This window comes from Sander vitreus, chromosome 13 (assembly GCF_031162955.1).
Source record: "Sander vitreus isolate 19-12246 chromosome 13, sanVit1, whole genome shotgun sequence".
Lineage (NCBI taxonomy): Eukaryota > Metazoa > Chordata > Actinopteri > Perciformes > Percidae > Sander > Sander vitreus.
This window is the reverse complement of record NC_135867.1, coordinates 25,215,615-25,235,054: the sequence shown is the minus strand read 5'-3', so window position 1 is coordinate 25,235,054 and position 19,440 is coordinate 25,215,615. Positions and strand designations below refer to the sequence as shown.

Sequence of the window (19,440 nt, the reverse complement as noted above, 5' to 3'; positions counted from 1 at the left end):
CTGACAAGCCAGCAGTACTTACTGCGCATGTGCGACTCCCAACAAAGATGGAACAGAAGTGAGATGTCTCACTCTGTAGCTAAAGCAGAGAGCTCAACACACAGGGTGAAAAGAGGAGCTGCAGCAATGTGCACTACAACAAAAATATGGTGTTTTTTGAAAATTAAACCATGTAAACCTATTCTGATATAACCTCTAAATACAATTATGAACCTGAAAATGAGCATAATATGAGCACTTTAAGTAAAAGTATGTATCATCAGGAAAATGTACTTAAAGTTTTAAAAGTTTAAGTACTAAATGTAGAAAAATCCTCCCATTGTAGAAAGTGTAAAGGATCCAAACAGTTGTGTGTTTAATGGTCTAATCATTTCAGCTGGACTTGTAGGCCGTTATATTGTTGGGTAGTTTCATTTACAATTTTGTGTGCTAAAACCTTACTTTGTAAAGTAACTAAAGCTGTCAGATGAATGTAGTGGTGTAAAAAGTACAATATTTCTGTCTGAAATGTAGCCGAGTAGGAGTAGAAAGTGTCACGAAAAGAAAAGACTCAAGTAACTTATCTCAACATTTGTACTTAAGTATAGTACTTGAGTAAATGTACTTAGTTACATTCCACCACTGGACAAGGCCTAAGGAGTTCTGTATCATGTAACATACAACTGTGTATAAAAAAATAACATGCTCTCCAATTCATTTTAGTGAAATAATGAGCCTATTGCATTTCTTTTACAAATATGAGGTATTTGTAAAATGACCATGATACATGCTACCACATCTGTGCAAATACCTAGACAAATAATAGTCTAGAACTGACCTCCACTGAAGGCAAGGTATCCGATGGACCTTTTTCACAGCAGACATTTTTGACTTGTCATAGTAGGAAAAGCACAGCTGAAACTGATAATCTTAACGATGGCTCCATTCCATCAAGTGTCCCAGTAAGCTATTTCAGAGTCAGCATGTACAATACCAGGGCCTCTCCTAAGTGGAATGCAGCCATCATTAATGGTTTTGAATACACCTGTGCTTTTCCTACTCTCTGCCGTGAAAAAGGTCTATGAGCAGCATGCACTCACTTTATCTCAACAAAATCCACTCGAACCTTTACATATGTTCACGTCTATGGTCTTTTTAGCATACAGCCGATTGTAAATGTCTCTACATGAAAACTGCCTCTAGGATGAAGTGGAAGCATTCAAGTGTTTGTTGTGAAGCTCATGATTAGTCTGGATCAACGGGAGATCATTCTTCTTCATACTTAACGCCGAGGAAGACCCTCCGAGCCATCAAGCTAACGTTACAGGCTGTAAATGGCAAGTTTGGATGGAAATTTGGATGGTGCAACAAGGCAGGCCTGCTTGGTTCTTTCGGGAAATGATTGCAAAGATTTACAAAGAATATGTTGACGGCATTTCCTCTCCAACGGGGAGGTTTTGGGACCGATTGGTGGGAATGCTGTGGACGAATGAGCAGATGACTTTAAACCATGTATCCAGCTAATTTAAATAGCTCACGTTACTGTATTGTGTGAAAAGTTAGCTTCATTTAATATTATGTGGCGTTTTCTTTTGCGGGGTTCAAATGCTCCTTCCCGAGAAGGTTTTACAGAGCCAACGTCGCTGCGTCCGGAGTCTAGCGCGGCCAAAAACTATTGTGATTGGTTTAAACTAATGAAGACAACCCAGAGCGTTTTTTTTTTTTTTTCTATACCAAAATGTACATGCGGTAGCCAGAGTATCTTGTGATAATCAATTATCATCTACTATCGTTGTGCGGATAAACAAGAAAAATCTTAGTGTGTGTGTGTGTGTGTGTCAAAAGTACCTGATTGTGAATCTAAAGTTGTTAAATGACTCACACCCACCCTGAGCATCTACAGTACATCAACCTAATTAATTAGAAACTAAATGTTGGCGATCAGTCTGCATGACAGTGGTCGCGTTTGGTCAAACTGATGGTTGTGTTAATGTGCAGTATTCTGTACACAGACCCGTCAACAGTGCAAGAACACAGTCCGTCTCGTCACATAACAGGACATCAACAGTCGGCTCATTTTCAGGGAAGACACATTAGTCCATTTTCACTGCGATCCGTCCCATTTTGGTGCGCATGTTGCGCACGAGGAAGAAACCGATGGTGGCGGCGGCCATTATCACCTCGGCTACCCAGAAAGCCATGTCCCAGCTGTGTTGTTTGGCAATAGTGCTGAAGGGAAGCCCCGCCATGAAAGCCCCCACTGCAACGAAAGAAAACGCTTGTTTAGTCATACGAGGGTGTCAATGCTGGAATACTACGGTGAGTGGAACACGTTACTGCTGCTCATGTGAATCTGCAGCTTACCGTCAGTCTTGTATAGAGTACTTGAACAAAATACTTGAGTAAAAGTACAAGTATCTTACCAGAAAATGACTTTAGTAGAAGATAAAGTCACCTTCTAGAATAGTACTAAATTAAGTCTTATCTGATATGTAGTGTACTTAAGTCTCAAAAGAAATTTTCAGATATTAAATGTCCTGAATTTTTAGAAGTAAAAGTGAAGAAAAACTTTGATTATGAACTTCATTGTGGCTTCCTTATAGTAAAGCGTAGTATTCCGGGTTTCCACACCTTCTTAAACATCAAACTCAAAGTCTGACATCAACACAGAGAAAAACTGAATTTTCATTTTTTGGGAGGAAGAATCTTTCACCCCAACGTACAAAATCATGCCTAACGAGTAACGAAGACCCTTAGAGTAAATGTATACATTTTATTTAGGAAAAGTAGTGGAGTAAAAGTGAAAGTTTCCAGAAATATAAATCCGTAAAAAAATAAATAAATCTACTTAACCCAGTAACCAAGTCTTTGTACTTTGGTACATTACAACACTGCTTACCATTTGCCATCAGAGCTACAACAGCATGAGAGGTTCCACAAAAATTTGAAGGAGCACTTTCACTGGCGATCACCCCCAACAAGGCAATAGGTCCGTAAGAAGAGAATCCAAACACAGCACCGAGGAACAGGATCCAGATCTGTGTACGACAGTAAGAGACTGTGCAACACCGTGTTCATGAAAGCTTTACTAGAGCCTTATTCACACGGGACTAGTATCACCAGGGGACATCACCCCCCCCACGTCTGTGTTTCGTGCGGCTCAGTCTCACGGGAAGTGAAGTCTGTATTTTACTCAAATTTACAGACATCACACCCCCCCCCCCCCACACACACACACGTGATGTGAAGGAACTATCCAAACTTTCATTCACAATTGGCAACGCAGCCAATTCAACCCTCACAGAGATGCCGAATCGTACGGGACTAATATCGCACAACCTCTGCGTTTGGCGAAATATGGTCGGTAACTGGCGGTGGGATTTTTACTTAACAAAATTACAGCCATGGCAGGTTTGCACGGGATTAAGATCACAGACGATCTCTGCAATTATTACAAATTACTAGGGGTGGGGGGAAATAATCGATACAGCATGGTATTCTGTGGCGATACGTTGGGACGTTGGCAAAGTTTTCCTTTTGGGGACATCATTTGAAACTGGGAAAAATGTGAAGTTGGAAAAAAGGTAATAAATTGCAACATATTACAGAATTTTGCAATATGTTTAAAAATCGCAATAATATGGTATCGTGACATAAGTATCGTGGTGATATCATATCATGAGGCCTCGGGTGATTCCCACGCCTACAAGTTACTAGAGGTCTCTAAGCCCTAAAATAACTTACCATATTTTGCCAAACACAGAGGTTGTGCGAGAATATTAGTCCTGTGCGAATGGACATCTGTGATTCCGGGTTGTATTGGCTGCGTTGCCAATTATAAATGAAAGCCTTCACATCATATGTGGGGGATATTGTCAGCAAATCTGAATAAAATACAGACTTGACTTATCCCGTGCGAACGCACCGCATAAGACACAGATGTGGGGGTGTCAGCTCTAAATCACATGAAGGGATCTTCAACAGGGGGTCCGGGACCCCTGGGGGGGGGGGGGGCCTCAGTCAATGCAAGGGGGCTTCAAAATTATTGTTAATTTAAGTTTTTTGAAAAATAACACAAATCCAACATATTATTAGCAAATATCAATCCCCACTGCTTACTGGCCTATAGGTAAGGTAGTCACTAAGGCCATCCACAGATACAGGTCATCATAAGGATTCACTGTGACACATGTATGTTTAACATTAAAACATGATTTACTGTATAAAATCATGCCAACAATTAGGATATTTTAAAAGCTTAGTATTCTATGCAAAAAAAAGCTATGTATAAAGGATTTAGACCGCCCACACGTTATTGTAGGCCCAGTTTAATATGCAACTTCATTTTATACACAATATGTAGTAGGGGGTCCCTGCTCCGTCTCTTTTTCAGTTAAGGGGTCCTTGGGCTTAAAAAACGAACGTTGGACCCCTGCCCTAGGTAATACTAGTCCCTTGTGAATAGGGCTTAACTTACTAAGATTTGATACCCATGAGTCCCATTAACATTTTCAAGCATACCTCTTTTTCTGATACACCAATGAGGACAGAGACGGGGTGAATGACTTGGACCCAAAGAGGAGCCTCCTGAGCAAAGAAAATGAGCTCTTGTTATTTTTCCAAACACGGGCAGCATGTTCATTTCAAGCATTTTTACACAGTAATAAAAGCAATTATGTCATGTCTAGGGATGCAGGCTTCGACCCTAAAGTGCAGAGACGAGGAGGCAGTGGAAGATTTAGTCAATAAGACGGCTTACAACTAAGGATGTCCTGAGGCAGGCAAAAGGAGTTCCAAAAAAACTAAAGACTAGGGACTCAAAAACCACAAGGAACAGGACAGCCATAGGGGGAGTAACAAACAATGACCTGACAACAGACAAAGGAAGCACAGAGACTAAATACACGAGGTAACGAGGGACAGGTGACATGAGGGCTGAGGAACAGGTGAGACACATCACAATCACAGAGGTGGGAAAACACACAAGGCAGGAAGTAAAACAAGGAGAAACAGAACACGACATAATAAAACTGAAGCATGAAACATACAGGGATGGAACTAGGAAAACACAAACAAAGAATACAGGAACACAGGAGACGCTGAACAAATGAGGAAAGAGGGAAAGAAATAACAGAAAAACCACAACAGAAAACCACAACCATCACAGTACCTGTGGGACTTCAGGTGTGATGGTGACTCTGAAGAGGTACATGGACACATACATCCCGGCCATCATGAAAATGAGCAGGCCGTGGCGAGGGTTGCCGTGGGTGCTCAGGCCTTGCTGGAGGAAGTCAAAAGAGAGGATGATTGAAACACTGAACCCTACTCAATACTCCCGGTCATTGTTGCCTAATCCATCCCTGCCCGTTACTCACCCGAGCTACAGCTCTGTCAGAGAGTAAGCCCGCTGCCAGGCTGCCCACAAAACCTCCCACCTCCAAGGCACTCATGTAGGTGCTGCCTGCGGGCAACACAGCCGGTGTCAGTACACAGAAGCAGCCAGGCTGAAGTGAAAACTAGTGAGAAGTAGGGCTGAACGATTTTGAAAAAAAAAAAAAAATTCTCTTTAAGTTTAGCTAAAGTTCAATATTCCCTGTGTAACAGATACAACATGTCACGGAGCATTATAACATGAGACGCCACCAAAACGGCTCTATATTCTTATGCAAGGATGAGAACATAGATAGAAGTGTTTTTCTTTTAATACGCGTGGAACATTGAACAGTCAAACACAGAACATTTATCACAAAAGCTAAAGTTATTAACTATTCCAATAAAAACGTATCAGTACTTTCCTGTAAACTGAAATGTCTGCTCTGCCTCAGTTCAACAGCAGCGTCTACATATGGCACCTTCTACCATCATGTTACATAAAGCAATAAAAAAAACCACTGAAATGTCTGTGATATGGAACACTATTCCAGCATTTATCTTAAAAAAAAAGAACTTTTTTTTAGTAAATATAATAAAAAGAGGAATAAAAAATGTTAAACAAAATGTTACACCAAACATTCAACTAAATATTGCATTTGATTAATCGCGGTCTTCACGATGGGGTAATCGCATTCTTTCGATTTGAAAACGACGAATCGTTCAGCCCTAGTGAGAAGCAATGGACAACTAAAGTGCATACCCATGAGAACAGTCTGGCCTTTCTCCTGCATGAGGAACAGCTGCCCCCAGTCAGTGGCAGCCGTCTTCACCCCGAACACCACCAGGTAGCCCAGAGACAGCACCCACAGGAACGGAGAGAGGAGGAACTCCCTCAGGGTGCTCTCGCTGGTCCCTGGGGAGGTCAAGTACAGACAGGGACAGGGCTGGGTATCATCACAGGAAGAAATCTATACCGACACCGGTTCCGGGTTCCTAAAGGATACTTAAATCCATTTTGACAAAAAGAAATTACAACATTACGGTACAAATCTTGTTTAATCAAGTTTTTATTTTTGTTTCTCACATGATTTCCGAATCTTTTTCAATTTTTTCATCTCCCTTACACCTATGTGACGCACACTGCAGTCAAGCAGTGGTGAAAGAAGTATTCAGATCCTTAACTAAAGTGAAAGTACTAATACACTACTGTAAAAAAAAAAAAAATACTCTGTTACAAGTAAAAGTCCTGCATTGAAAGTAGGTTACTTAAGCAAAAGAATATAAGTACCATCAGGAAAATGTACTTAAAAGTAAAGAAAACATTGCATTTTTTTTTTTTAGAAACGATTAAAAACAGCTCTGTTAATCTGCTCCGTCAAGTAAAAAGTGGCATGAAAAGACTTATGTAAAGTACAAGTACCTCCTATTTGTACTTAAGTAAAGTACTTGAGTAAATGTACTTAGTTACATTCCACCACTGTATCAAGCCTGTCAAAATACAACAAAAACGCGTGAGCCCCGTCTCTGTGCAATGTAGAGTTTCTCCTGCGTGTTTCCACGATGTGTATGTGCATTATCAGATCTTGGTAGAAGCATGCTGCATGCTTATTGGCTCACTGACGAGATTTACTCCTTAAATATTGCAATTTGGTATTGAATGACGAGGCATTTTTTGATACTAAGGAGGCAAATAAGTAAGATAAGTACGGTCCCCGGCCCTAGACAGGGAGATACGTTCACAAACTTAAAATATCTAGAAATCAGCAATGGGTCAATATACATGCAGTACAGTATGCAGTAGGTGCCCTAGTATGTGTTGGTTATACAGCAGCATGCCCATCTAAATCAGTATTATGCGTATGGAGTGTGTCCGGTATTTATCTGCTGATGTTGGTATCTGACTGCTTATACTGCACATCATTTCTGAAAGATCCAATGATTGTAAAGCATCTATGCTATAAACAAAAGATCGGTATGTGGTTGCAATACGTTAGACCTCTTTACGTTAAAAAGGCTGGGGCAAGATAGATTTGATATGTATTATGTACTTTTCAAATAACAAATAGACTACAGAGCAGTTGTCAATTATGAGGTCCTAATTGCTCCGCCTGGTGGACATTTATTGATGTCAGCATCAGAAACATTATCAAAGACCTAAGCTGCATCTCTGGCCCAAATTTGATAGCTCCTCGACTCCTCGGCTGAACCAGAAGTTGTTCTGTCCCTCCTCGGTGAAGGCCGTCTCAAAGCTCTTATTTCTGCCCTGAGCATGCCCTGGAAGCCCTTCAGCTGAAAGCCGTTGCCAACTCCGCTCGGTACAGCCGAGGAATTCACGTGACCCTTCAGAGGAAAGGACGTCTCATCCAGCTGAAAACACATTTGCTTGTTGCCTCTCGTCTCCCATGATTTCCTCGGTGGGAGGGACTAAGACGCGAGGAAGGGAGGCAAGTGGAGGACTCGGGGAGGCAATTTAAGCAACATGAGACGCAGCGCTTCTCTGCCTGATCTGAGTAATTATTAGAGATGTTCCGATACCGATATCGGTATTGGCTCCGATACTGCCTAAAACGCTGGTATCGGTATCGGGAAGTGCTGGAGTTTATGCACCGATCCGATACCACGTAATAAAGCCCTCAAGAAAATCCAGTTTAAAGTAGTTCATTTATGTTCTTTTTCCGTTATAACTGACTGTCAAACTGGATAATAAAAGAACGTTCTGTGGCATTCATTGATTGTGTTTGTTCATGTTTCACAAAGAGTTTAACCTGAGCCAGACCAACAAAGATAGAAATAATATCACATCCATACAGGGATAGTAGTATACAGCTGTTAAAACATAATAAAATATATGACACACTGGTATCGGATCGGTACTCGGTATCGGCCGATACGCAAGTTCAGGTATCGGAATCGGTATCGGGAAGCAAAAAATGGTATCGGACCATCTCTAGTAATTATCCCAGCGTGCATAGTGATAACAGGTTAGGGGGTTCCAGTTGTGGGAGCAGTGATCATGGTTGTCATTTGGGAAACACACCTCCAGTCTACTCCTGTATGAATGGGACTGTCGTTGTTTGGCTTTTATGTCATCTAGGCTTCTTGACTGTCTAAACGCCATTAGGGACTGGTAAGCAGAAAATGTCTGACAGCTCAATGCTGATAAGACAGAGGTTCTGGTTGTTAACTCCACAAAAGGTCGTCCCCATGATCACGCAATGTATAGGCCCTCTTTCCTTTGCTGTCCGCTCTAACCTGCGTAATTTAGGGGAAATATTCAATCAGTGTTTCCCAAAGCCCAAGATGACGTCTTCAAATGTCTTGTTTTGTCCACAACTCAAAGATATTCAGTTTACTGTCACAGAGGAGAGAAGAAACTAGAACATATTCACATTTAAGGAGCTGGAATCACAGAAGTTTTACATTTTTTCATTTAAAACAAATATCTCAATCCAATTAATCGATAATCCAAATATTTGGCCATTAATTTAATAGTTGACGATGGATTCATCTTTGCAGCTCTAATGTGAAAATGAAAAACCAATTAAGTATTTGAGCTTAAATCAGCCATGTATTTGTACATGGCGCGAGCCATGGGATGTCCTCATTAATCAAGTGTGTCCCAGTAAGCTTTGATAAACCTCCACACAGTCTGAACAGGCTCCTGGGTACTCAGGCATTTGACTAATCGCTAATATCCCAAGTGTGGGTGTTGGGGGGAGACCCACTGTTGGTGGATGTTCGATGCAAAAGGGATGGCACCAAGTGAATGACATGCTTTGAGGTAGCATCTTCAGCCTTTCTGCCCACTGTAATCCTGCTCGCTGTTTTTTGGCAGATTGCAGATTATCTGTATCGGCGTTTTATTTGCCCGATAACGTTAATGAATTAAAAAGTGCACTACTTTGGCTCCTCTACAGCTCTGTCTGTCCCTCTGCTTTGGTTTCACTCACCACTGAGTCTGACTTAATGTGCCGCTATCTGACTATCTTTTACGGGGTATTATGTTGAAAGTTTCTAAATTTATTAAACTGACTTAAAGTTTTTCATTTTCTCGGTAAATGCATATGGGTTCCAAATATCGGTTTCAAAAACTATGGATAATCGGTATCGTCCTTGAAAAACCAGTATCGGTCGATCCCTACTGCTCACCAACTCCTCTCTTTTCTTACCTCCCTTAGCGCCCTTCTTGACTGCTGCCTCGATGCTGGGCAGGCCCACATCCTTTGGCTCGTTCCTTACAAACGCCGCACAGACAAGGGAGAAGGCAGCGCAGAAAATGCCTGACATGGTCAGGATAGTCCTCCAGTTGTAGTACTGCAGGAGCACTGTGACCAGGATTGGACCCAGACTTCCAGCCAGGTTCATACTGCAGGACAGCACAGACCACCATGTTCCAAACTGGGAGGGCTCAAACCACTGATGGGGAAGAGACACAAAGCAGAGAACAGTCAGCATATCCCAAAATCCTACAATGCAGGCAGAGCATGCAGACTTATTTCACCTTCGTGTTTACAACTATCATAATATTGTACATACTGTTGGTTACTCTTCATGTCACTTTCCTGAAGCAACCCACAGGTCATGGTCGAAATAATGCTGATTCGCTTCATTTCATTTTCTTTTAGAGGAAATTGAGGCAAGGACAAAATAGCAGAAACATTACAAAAGTTTGAACTAATAATCAACAGACTTTTATAGGGATGTATATAACAATGCATGCAAAAATCAGTATAAATGTGTAAAGATTACAACCGGTTTACATAAAAAATAAATCACAATGCAATTTTTAAATGGCCTAGGGCGTAATTTACTTTAGATTTCACTTGTTTGACCTCAGACGTTACTAGGTCTTAGTTTTTTTTTATTTGAAGAACGTTTTTTCTATTCATTTGGTTATTTTGATGTGGGATTTGTTTTGAAAATCAAATAAATAGTTTTTTATTCAATTGTTGTTATTGAAGATAAAATACATTTCCGTGGCACTTTTGAAGGGAGGACACATTTTTCCAAAGTGCAACACTTGTTTCAGATTCTTTTTTTTTATTTTTCCGTTTCAGAACCACTCTTAGCCTACATCATGTAGGCTAATACAGCTGAAGGCCTCCATAAGCATTCCTCACACAGCATACCCAACATAGTAACCAGTAACTTTAGACTCCCCTGGGCAAACACTAAAGGCCGTTTTATGCTTCTGCGGAGGTTCCACGCAGAGCTTTCGCCGTAGTCTACGTAAGTGGCCTGATGTTTATACTTGTGCACTGGTTTGTGCGTCGAGCCGGCGTGTGTGTGTGTGTGTGTGTGTGTGTGTGTGTGTGTGTGTGTGTGTGTTGGGAGTGTGTGGTAGAGGGAGAAGTGAGAGAGTGACGGCGATTAGCTTCGGAGGGAGTACTGACTTTCATAGTTAGAGAAACAAAGTGTCTCCCCTGTGCTTTCTGACCAAGGTGAGACATCTTTAGCAGGAAAAGTTAACGCCCTCCTTGATTTCATGTTGTTTATGGAGAAGGAGAACCAGGACATGAGTCGGGGGAAATGCAACGCTAACAAGCCACGGCCGAGTGACGTGCGTGGCCGCGACGTGTAGTTACATTTTTCCGAGAGGTGCACGTCAGGCTACGGCGTAGGGTCCGGCGTAGATGCAGAGAGGTCTGCGGGGGTACGCCGTCGATTCGACGCAGAAGCATAAAACGGCCTTTAAGGCAGCCTACTGGCTGATTCAACACCATGCTGATCCACTCTCAGTGGAACAGGAGCGACAGAGAACAGATGTTAATGTTAGAGCCCGACCGATAAAGGATTTTTAAGGCCGATATCGATACAAATATTTGGTGATTTAAAAATCCGATATATCGGGTATATATATATATATTTATTCAGAAACGCGTACCAAACCTAAACAGATTTCCCTAACATTAGTTATTTGTAGTTATTTATGAGTCCTCACTAAAATAATATGATAATGCAGTTTAAACATTTTTTGGATTGTTTTATTGTCACAAGAGAATAGCGGAACATCTAAATATATGAAAGTTCTGATAAATAAAATGTATAAAAATACAAACTTAAGATATGAAACTTAAAGGGTTAAACACGAGTGTTGCCAACAGGGACGCTGTAGAGCCCCTCTGGTGGACAAACTATGCAACGCCAATACACATGGGGGGTTTCGTCCCTTTTTATTTTATTTTTGAAATATTCATTTAACGGCCATTATAAATGCCGATACCGATAGTTTGGAAAATGCCCAATATCGGCCCACCGATATATCGGGCGGGCTCTAGTTAACGTTAACTCTCAATAGACAAGGAAAACACCTTTGGACAAAGGTGTTTTTCTTTTAAAAAGATCTACGGAGGATCTTCTATAAATACTTTCTCCTGTAATCTGATCCCCTTCAGTACTGAACACATGCCAAAGCCTATTTATTCCTCACCTTTTGAACACTGCTACGTTTAGGGTGGCTTCTCACGAGCCTTAAGTTGTCTCCGAGCAGAGAATAGCAGGATGTGTTAGGGGTTCATATGTGCTTTCAAAGTCCTGCCTGTAATGCACACCATTTACCAGACCTTTATGATCCAAAGCTATTTGCAGGGCCTTCCCTGTCACTATAAGGTTTAGGTGCAGCACCTAAACTGAATGACTTTTCTCAGATCTAATGATTGTAGTTGGTCCCCAGTGGACTTCTTCAGCATGTTCTGTCTTTTAAGCTTTTTGAGTGTTATTTATTTATCTGCTCTAGCTTTTCCAATGATAGTGGTCCAAAATGATGTGAAAAAGAGACGCAAAACTACCACAAAAGGGACACAACCCGAAAACAAAGAGACACCAAATGACCACAGAGAGCTGGAACAACCCCTTAAGAAAACAAAAATGACCAAAAAGAGACACAACACGACTACAAGGAGACGCAAAAACCCACAAAAGAGACAAAATCCCACAAAGAGACACAGAAGGATGCCTAAACCCCCCTGCCAAATATGAGCACCTTCTTCCACAAAGCCAGGGAAAACTCTGTATTTGTATAATGAGGCATTGCACATTGTTAGGCAACTCTGTAATCTCTCAAACCACCACCAATGTTGATATCACCCCTTTGGACTGGGACAATCAGTGTCTCAGACAGCTGGCACAGGCTGACATTTCCTCAAACCAGGCAATGCCACCTCTGGGCCAAAGGTCAGCACTGTCTGACAGCAAGGAACAGGTTTCCTCCAAAACACCTCCCAACAACCAACAGGCTGAGCACAATATGTGTGGCAGCAGGTGGCTCCCACCCCGGGGTTACACCCTTTCACTAGCTGCCCAGAATAATAGCAGCAGGCATCACGGGCAGCCTGCGTGTTCAGAGGGACTTCCATTGGCTCTGAACTAGGGCTGTTCGATTATGAAAAGAAATCATACTCACAATTATTTGGGTCAATATTGAAATCACGATAATTGAACACGATTACTCATTGACTTTTGGAAAGATGTTGCATTTATTGAACTTAAAGGTTTTTTTCAACCATCTTTGAAATTGCTCCAGTATTAAGCGAGAACTCTGTGAGCAGCAGCCACAGACTGGGCGACAATGTAACCCTATGGGGCAAATGTGCATCGACAATTCCGTCCACTAAAGGACTGTTTTTTTTCCACTGAGAGGCTCGGATTGTTATTCTAAGTATCTGACAACATTATGGAAAGGATCCCTTCAGAGATAGACCTTTTTAAGACCATTTTGTTTAACCAGAAACAGCTCTGAGATCAATAGTGCTAAACTCACCAGACTCCATTTAAAAAACAACACTTTTAGCGTGTATAGAGCCAACATATTTTCACATGTAAATCAGTAAACTGTGTGTTTATTTCAACCATTGTGATTGTGATTGTTGGGAAAGTGGTAAGACGACCCAACACGGCTTTTCATAGTTTTATTTAGTTTCTGTCAACTTTGAATGAGGTGTATTCTCCGATCCTAAAATTACTGTTTATTTACATGGAGTCTGGTGGGTTTAGTGAACGCAATTTCGCGGACGTTTTTGTGTTTAAAAAAAAATGATCTTACCCTTTAACAGAAAGATCGACCTCCTTAGAAATCCTTTCCATAATGTTGTCAGACACTTAGAATATTAATCTGAGCCTGTCAGTGGCAGAACAAGCACTACAACGTAAATGCAAGCTTACATTGAAGCTTGTTGCTCTGACTGGCGACAGCATCGTTCTTGCTTAGAAGGGACACAACAAAGAGCTTGGATGTTAAACAAGAGCTTATTCATTATTTTACCTACTGTTAAAAAAAGCAAATACAGGCTACTCTTTTTGCACCTGCTCTGTTTACTTTACGTTTTTATTTTTGTATTCCTCCTGAAAGTGACTTTATTTTGTGGTTGGATTGATAGCCTACATCTGGCTTCAGGTTGCACTAAAAACTTGGAACAGTGCAGTGTTAAACAATTTTAATAAATAGAGATTTGAACCTTATTGAAATTAGTTTTGTGTAAATTGTTAATAATTGAGCAATGGGGAAATAATCGCTAATTGAAAAATGTATCGTTAGATTAGTCAACTAATTGAAAAAATAATCATTAGATTAATCGTTTAAAAAATAACGTTTGCGACAGCCCCAATTCATTTATCGGCCATTATAAATGCCGATACCGATAGTTTGAGGTAAATGCCTAATATCGGCCCCCCGATATATCGGTCGAGCTCTATTTTCCTGTTTGAATTTTTTTTGTTTTTAAACACAAGACAAAATAAGAGTCTACTTGCAAAACGTAATGTGCAAAATAATTGTTTTTCTCGATTACATTTTTGGGATCATCAGGAGCCGAAATCAAAATCGCAATTAAAATGTGATTAATTGCACAGCCCTACTCTGACCATTACACTGTATAAGGGATCTGTGTTGCATGAGGTGGTGGGCAGGACGGGATTACCTTGCGCAGCACTTTGCCACACGGGGGCCAGCCACAGCCTTGTCCTAGGCCGTTGAGGAACCAGAGCAGCGAGAACATGGGGACAGTGGAGGACCAGGAGAAGGCGACGTTGATGCCTCCCACCAAGAAGAGTCCGATGGAGAAAAGCCAGCGGGCGCTGATCCGATCCGACAGCACGCCGCTGATGAACTTACTGATGGCATAGGCCATGGTCTGGCTGCTGGTGATCAGACCTGTAGAGACACCATGAAGGGCACTGTTAAAGCAATGTACCCATTTGTGTGACGTCCTGTTGTGTTCTTAACCCCCCCCCCAACAAAGCACAAGTAGACTTCATATTTCACAATTACTGTTTTCCGTCTGATCGTTTAGATCTCATCGTGTCCGACCGCACTTGAAGGCAGCTTTATTTCACAGGAGAGAGACATAGTGAGTGCTTTGTTGTTTCAGGAAACATTCAGCTATAACACAAACTCTCGGGCAGTTCAGTGCTTGTGTTTCGTGTTTTACCCTCCATAGTGTTTTAAAATGTTCTTGTGGCAGCGATAGAGGCAGTGATGTTTCCTGTTTCCTGTACGGGACTCTCACACCGCCTCAAACCACAGCTCACAACACTCTGACAAGTCCAAAAGTTGAGTCGGTCTCAACTATTCGCCGCAGGCCCGCTGTGCTTTTTTTGAGTACCCTCCCCTTGCGGCAACCCCCGCCGCAGCCTAAACACACTACCCCCATTCAACATGAATGGAAAGACCTGAGTTTTTGGCGGACTGTTGGATGGCCAACGCAGGACGTCTAAACGCGGCCTAAGACTCAAGTAATTTCCCCGCCAATAATATCATATCAGTCTTTGTCCAAATGCTCGCCCTCTGCTTGTATCAAGGTTGCCCTCCGTAGTAGTACAGACAATAGAAAATGCACCAACCATGTATAAAGACTGATGATTAAATATATGGGGGGTCATTGTTTTATCAGCCACACTAACAGAGGCTCTAGGGATGGCGAGGCCAGCTGGTTAGTGTCGGCCAGTCCACCACTTTGGTCCAGATTTGTGTCCAGACATTCATTTCATGGTTCCCAGAGGTTGTCTTTAGTGTTTCACCGACTTTTCCTCATCATCATGGGGCTGACATTTGTAGTTAAGAGTGAAATATCTCTTGCTACACCTAGCCTATGAGATGGGTTGCCATGAAATTTGGTTCAGACATTCATGTCCTCCACAGGATGAATTATAATAACTTTGGTGGCCATCTGACTTTTCATCCAGCACTATCGTCAGGTCAACATTCTAAATTGTCAGATACTTTGGGTTATAACCAAACACCTACACAACTAATGGCATTCCCATCAGCTTCAGCTGTACTCTGTGTTAATACGCTAATGTTAGCATGCTAAAATGCTAAACTAAGCAAGTGAACATGGTAAATACTACAGCTTCTAAACATCAGCATTGTACCAGAAACCTGATTTGCTCTATGTGCGTAGATGGTTGAGGTTAGCCTTTGGCTTCAAATGGTTAGGGTCCGGATAGCCTTTAGGTAAGGGTAATAGGTTAAAAATGGGTTTCCAGTACAGATCAGGTAACATGGGAGTATAATGACCTTAGCATTTAGCTCAAAGCACCACTGCGTTTAAGCAGAGCCTCACAGAGCTGCTGGCATGGCTGTAGACTAGAAATCTGGTTTCATCTTTTTCTTGTGCAGTTTAATATTCAGTTTAATATTCAGCACACTCTTGACTGTCCCATCATTTATTGAGCTATTAGCAAAGTACAGCTTTTCACTGAGGTCAAGTGTGGTAATGAGAAACCTCTGTCATAGCAAAGTATTGTATTAGACCAGGGGTCAGCAACTAGCAAAAGAGTTTTTTTTGGAAATGTTCCAATCTGCATGCCAAAGGACCTCTTTCACAACCATTGACCGAGCACAGCCTGTTGTTTACGGTAGTTTGATTGACTTTATCCCCCCCCCCCCATCTACTAATCTGCTACTACTACTAATAATCTCCCTACACTGCCTCTGATTGGCTAGAAGTACTAGCCAATCATTCACAGAATGCAGCGTGAAGGACAAAAATAACACTGCCTGAGCGGGCTAGGTAGATGGCAGGCTTAATGCTGCTAATATGGCACACTGATTAACAAGAACATTTTAAAATGGCACTTTATATTAAAAATGTATTAGACATTAACATATTCATGTGCATGTGCAGAAGGTGGGGTGTGCACACTTTAAATCATCAAGCAGTGGGTGAATAAGCTTAAACAGGCTGGAAGCAGTTGTATCTCTGTGTCCAGTAGTGTTCAGTATGCCACACTGCATGCTTATGCCTTTGCACTGTGTATTTTTGGCAAGCAAAATAAGCCCGATTTAGGCATTACTGCACAATGATTTTGCCAAACAATAGCCCCATTACAGACCTAATGATAGCTTAAGGAAATATTGCTTAACCACACCAACAAACAAGCAATACGCTCTAGAGTCTAGTATTGCTCCTTTCTCACCCAAATCATCTTTGTCCAGTTGGATCTCTTCCATCACAGAGGGCATCACGAAGGAGAAGGTCTTCCTGTTGAAGAAGTACAGCGCGTAGCCCATGAACATGCAGAAGAAGATGGTTACACGGTAGTAACCGTAGCCTGTGGCCCCCATGATTGCACCCGAGTGAACAAAAACAAAAAGGCGTTCAACTTCAAGGATGACGAGGAAAAAACAAACAAAACTTTTCTTCAGTGGAGTCTTGTATTTGGGTGCTCTGGCGTCTAGATTATAGCCAGCCAAGCTGAGAGCCGCGCTGTAATCAGCAGCTGTTGTTGGACTGTCTGGGTAAAAAGTCAACGATATCAAGAACTTGTTTGCACTGGGACATTAGAGATATGGAATAAGCTGTCACATTGGCTGGGCAGCACTGATTAAATCATTCCAATGAGGAGAAACACTCTGGATAGGACTCTTCTTGCAGGCTGGACGCTCTGTCTGTCTGTCTGTGAGGCTGCTGCTTGTAGAAGTGATGACAGAGGGGGGAAACCTTACACCAATCTGAAAATGAAAACAGCATAATAAATAGCATAAGTAAGGACTGGTCATTCTAGAATTGCCTAAGTGGGCATATAAAAGATGATTCAAGGATATTATGTTTGCACTAGTGCTGCACGAAATGAGGAAAGTATGTAATATAACGTTGAATATTGTGATAATTACTTGCGATAGATAAACAGATATTAAAGTGTAGTTCTGCATTTCTGCTGCTTTCAGTATTCTGCTAAAATACGACCAATTGCTCGTTGAATTTACATTACCGGATAATAACACTTTTATTGAACAAATTAAACATTGAATTAAATATAAAAAGGCACCACTAAAAAGAGAATGACAGTTACATTACAAAGTGCTGATATTTTCTTTGAACTTACACAAAAAACCTCTGAGTGTCTATTACGATATGTCGCAGCCTTTCGCGATGCGTTTATTGCGCCAGTTGATATTGCAACGAAGATAAAAAAAAAAAAAAATAATAACGATACATTGTGCAGCCCTAGCACTACAACACTACAAATCTGATCCTTGACAGAGAGACTTGATGCTCTGTTAACATTTAAGGGATTTGTCTTAATGATTGAACAGTATTAACTTTGTTCTCATAGCAATATGTGGCGGACCTTTTCTTCAGATACAGATTTTTTTTCCTCCATGTTGGTGTTATGAGGCTGTGTGTTGGTCAGTTGCCCTCCAGCCACCTTGTTATTTACAGACCATCATCTGTTCCAGGCTCAGGATAAAGTGACATTCTGGACCTGTTTCAGTCTAAGGTCACTTGTCATATAGAAATTGGTTCCTTTAACTGGCGTGGGCTGTGTGCAGGTCTCCAGCCAGCGACCCTGAACATATCAGGTGGCCTACGCAGCTGGACCTTAGGAGACCTAACGTTAGTAGGTGGTATTTTTAGAAGAATAAAAGTTAGGAGGATGTCCAAAGACCTCAAATTACCGGTAGCGTAATTCCATTCCAGTCCATTTAACATTATATGATATGCTCAGCTCACTCATGTATGTAAACACTTCAACTCATACGGAAGTTGGAGTCTGACGGAGGAAGCCTGTGACAGAGATAGGCTAGGCTAGCATACAACAGCATTATGCTAATGAACTGATAAACCCACCAAACAGAACCATTCTTGCATTCTAACGTTACTCATGGCGAACTGATTTATGGGGCGGGCCGTGCAGCTATCTTGAGTGTCCTTCAGGCCTACATTTCACCAAATGCCGACATAACTAAGCAAGACACGTCGATGTTTGATGCAGTCTGATACAGCGGTTCGCCCTTCACTGTCTCGCTGCTACACTGACATGAGGAAATGCCTGTAAAGCTAGCTGGTTACCTTTCATCCGCGTCTCTCTTCCTGGTCCCATCCATTGAAAAGAACGGCGCGCGTTCATGAATCTGGAGCTCTTGAGCGCGTCACCGTGACACAGTGACTGAAACGAGCCAATCAGCCACCGTGGCAAAAGAGTTAATGTTGCACCACGGTTTATGGATGCATCTTATTATGATGTGATGTGTCAGGACGTCTGCTGGTATTCTCAATGCACTCACGCCGCCAATCTCCATTTAAAATATGCGACTTTAAATGTGTAATTTCTCACGACACAGCCAACATGGAACCCTTTATGGACTAATATCGTTTCGAATTAAACAGTTGACCATGCAGATTAGGTCGGCTATTATTATTATTATTATATTATAATAGATCTATTACTGATATAAACTATAACGTAGGCCAGGGGTCTTCAACGTTTTTTAAGCCAAGGACCCCTTAACTCAGGGGTTCTCAACCTTTTGCAAGCTGCCCCCCCCCCCCAAAGCTGGTTCATTGCAGTTGGGCCCCCCCTTCCCGGCGCCACCCCCACTACACCACCTTGCATAGATAGCTAGATAGATAGATAGATAGCCCTAGGCTAGGCTATTATTTTTAGGCCCACACTATTATTATTATTATTATTATTATTATTATTATTATTATTATTATTATTATTATTATCATCATCATCAGTAGCGGTAGGTAGGCCTATTATCATTACTAGGCTATTGTTATAATTGGCAGTAGCACCAGACTTCTAATGTGAGCTTGCAGGAATTATTATTATTATTATTATTATTATTATTATTATTAT

The 19,440-nt window shown here is 41.5% G+C and overlaps 1 protein-coding gene across 4 annotated transcripts; it reads right to left on the bottom strand.

Moving 5' to 3' along the window:
- Positions 1-723: 723 nt before the first annotated feature.
- On the bottom strand, positions 724-18,727 carry slc37a4b (solute carrier family 37 member 4b). 4 transcript variants are annotated; one of them, XM_078265395.1, is made up of 10 exons: positions 18,648-18,727; positions 16,771-17,305; positions 14,271-14,503; positions 9,525-9,771; positions 6,116-6,268; positions 5,358-5,443; positions 5,150-5,263; positions 4,501-4,566; positions 2,879-3,017; positions 724-2,239 (listed from the first exon to the last, which is right to left on the bottom strand). In XM_078265395.1, exons 2-10 carry the CDS (start codon positions 16,916-16,918, stop codon positions 2,073-2,075), a joined length of 1,353 nt encoding a protein of 450 aa, XP_078121521.1. In that variant the 5' UTR covers positions 16,919-17,305; positions 18,648-18,727; the 3' UTR covers positions 724-2,072. The 4 variants fall into 4 exon arrangements, with proteins under 4 accessions (XP_078121521.1, XP_078121523.1, XP_078121524.1 ...); XM_078265397.1 differs by lacking the exon at positions 18,648-18,727 and adding an exon at positions 18,426-18,614; XM_078265398.1 differs by lacking the exon at positions 18,648-18,727 and adding an exon at positions 17,926-18,419.
- Positions 18,728-19,440: the final 713 nt, after the last annotated feature.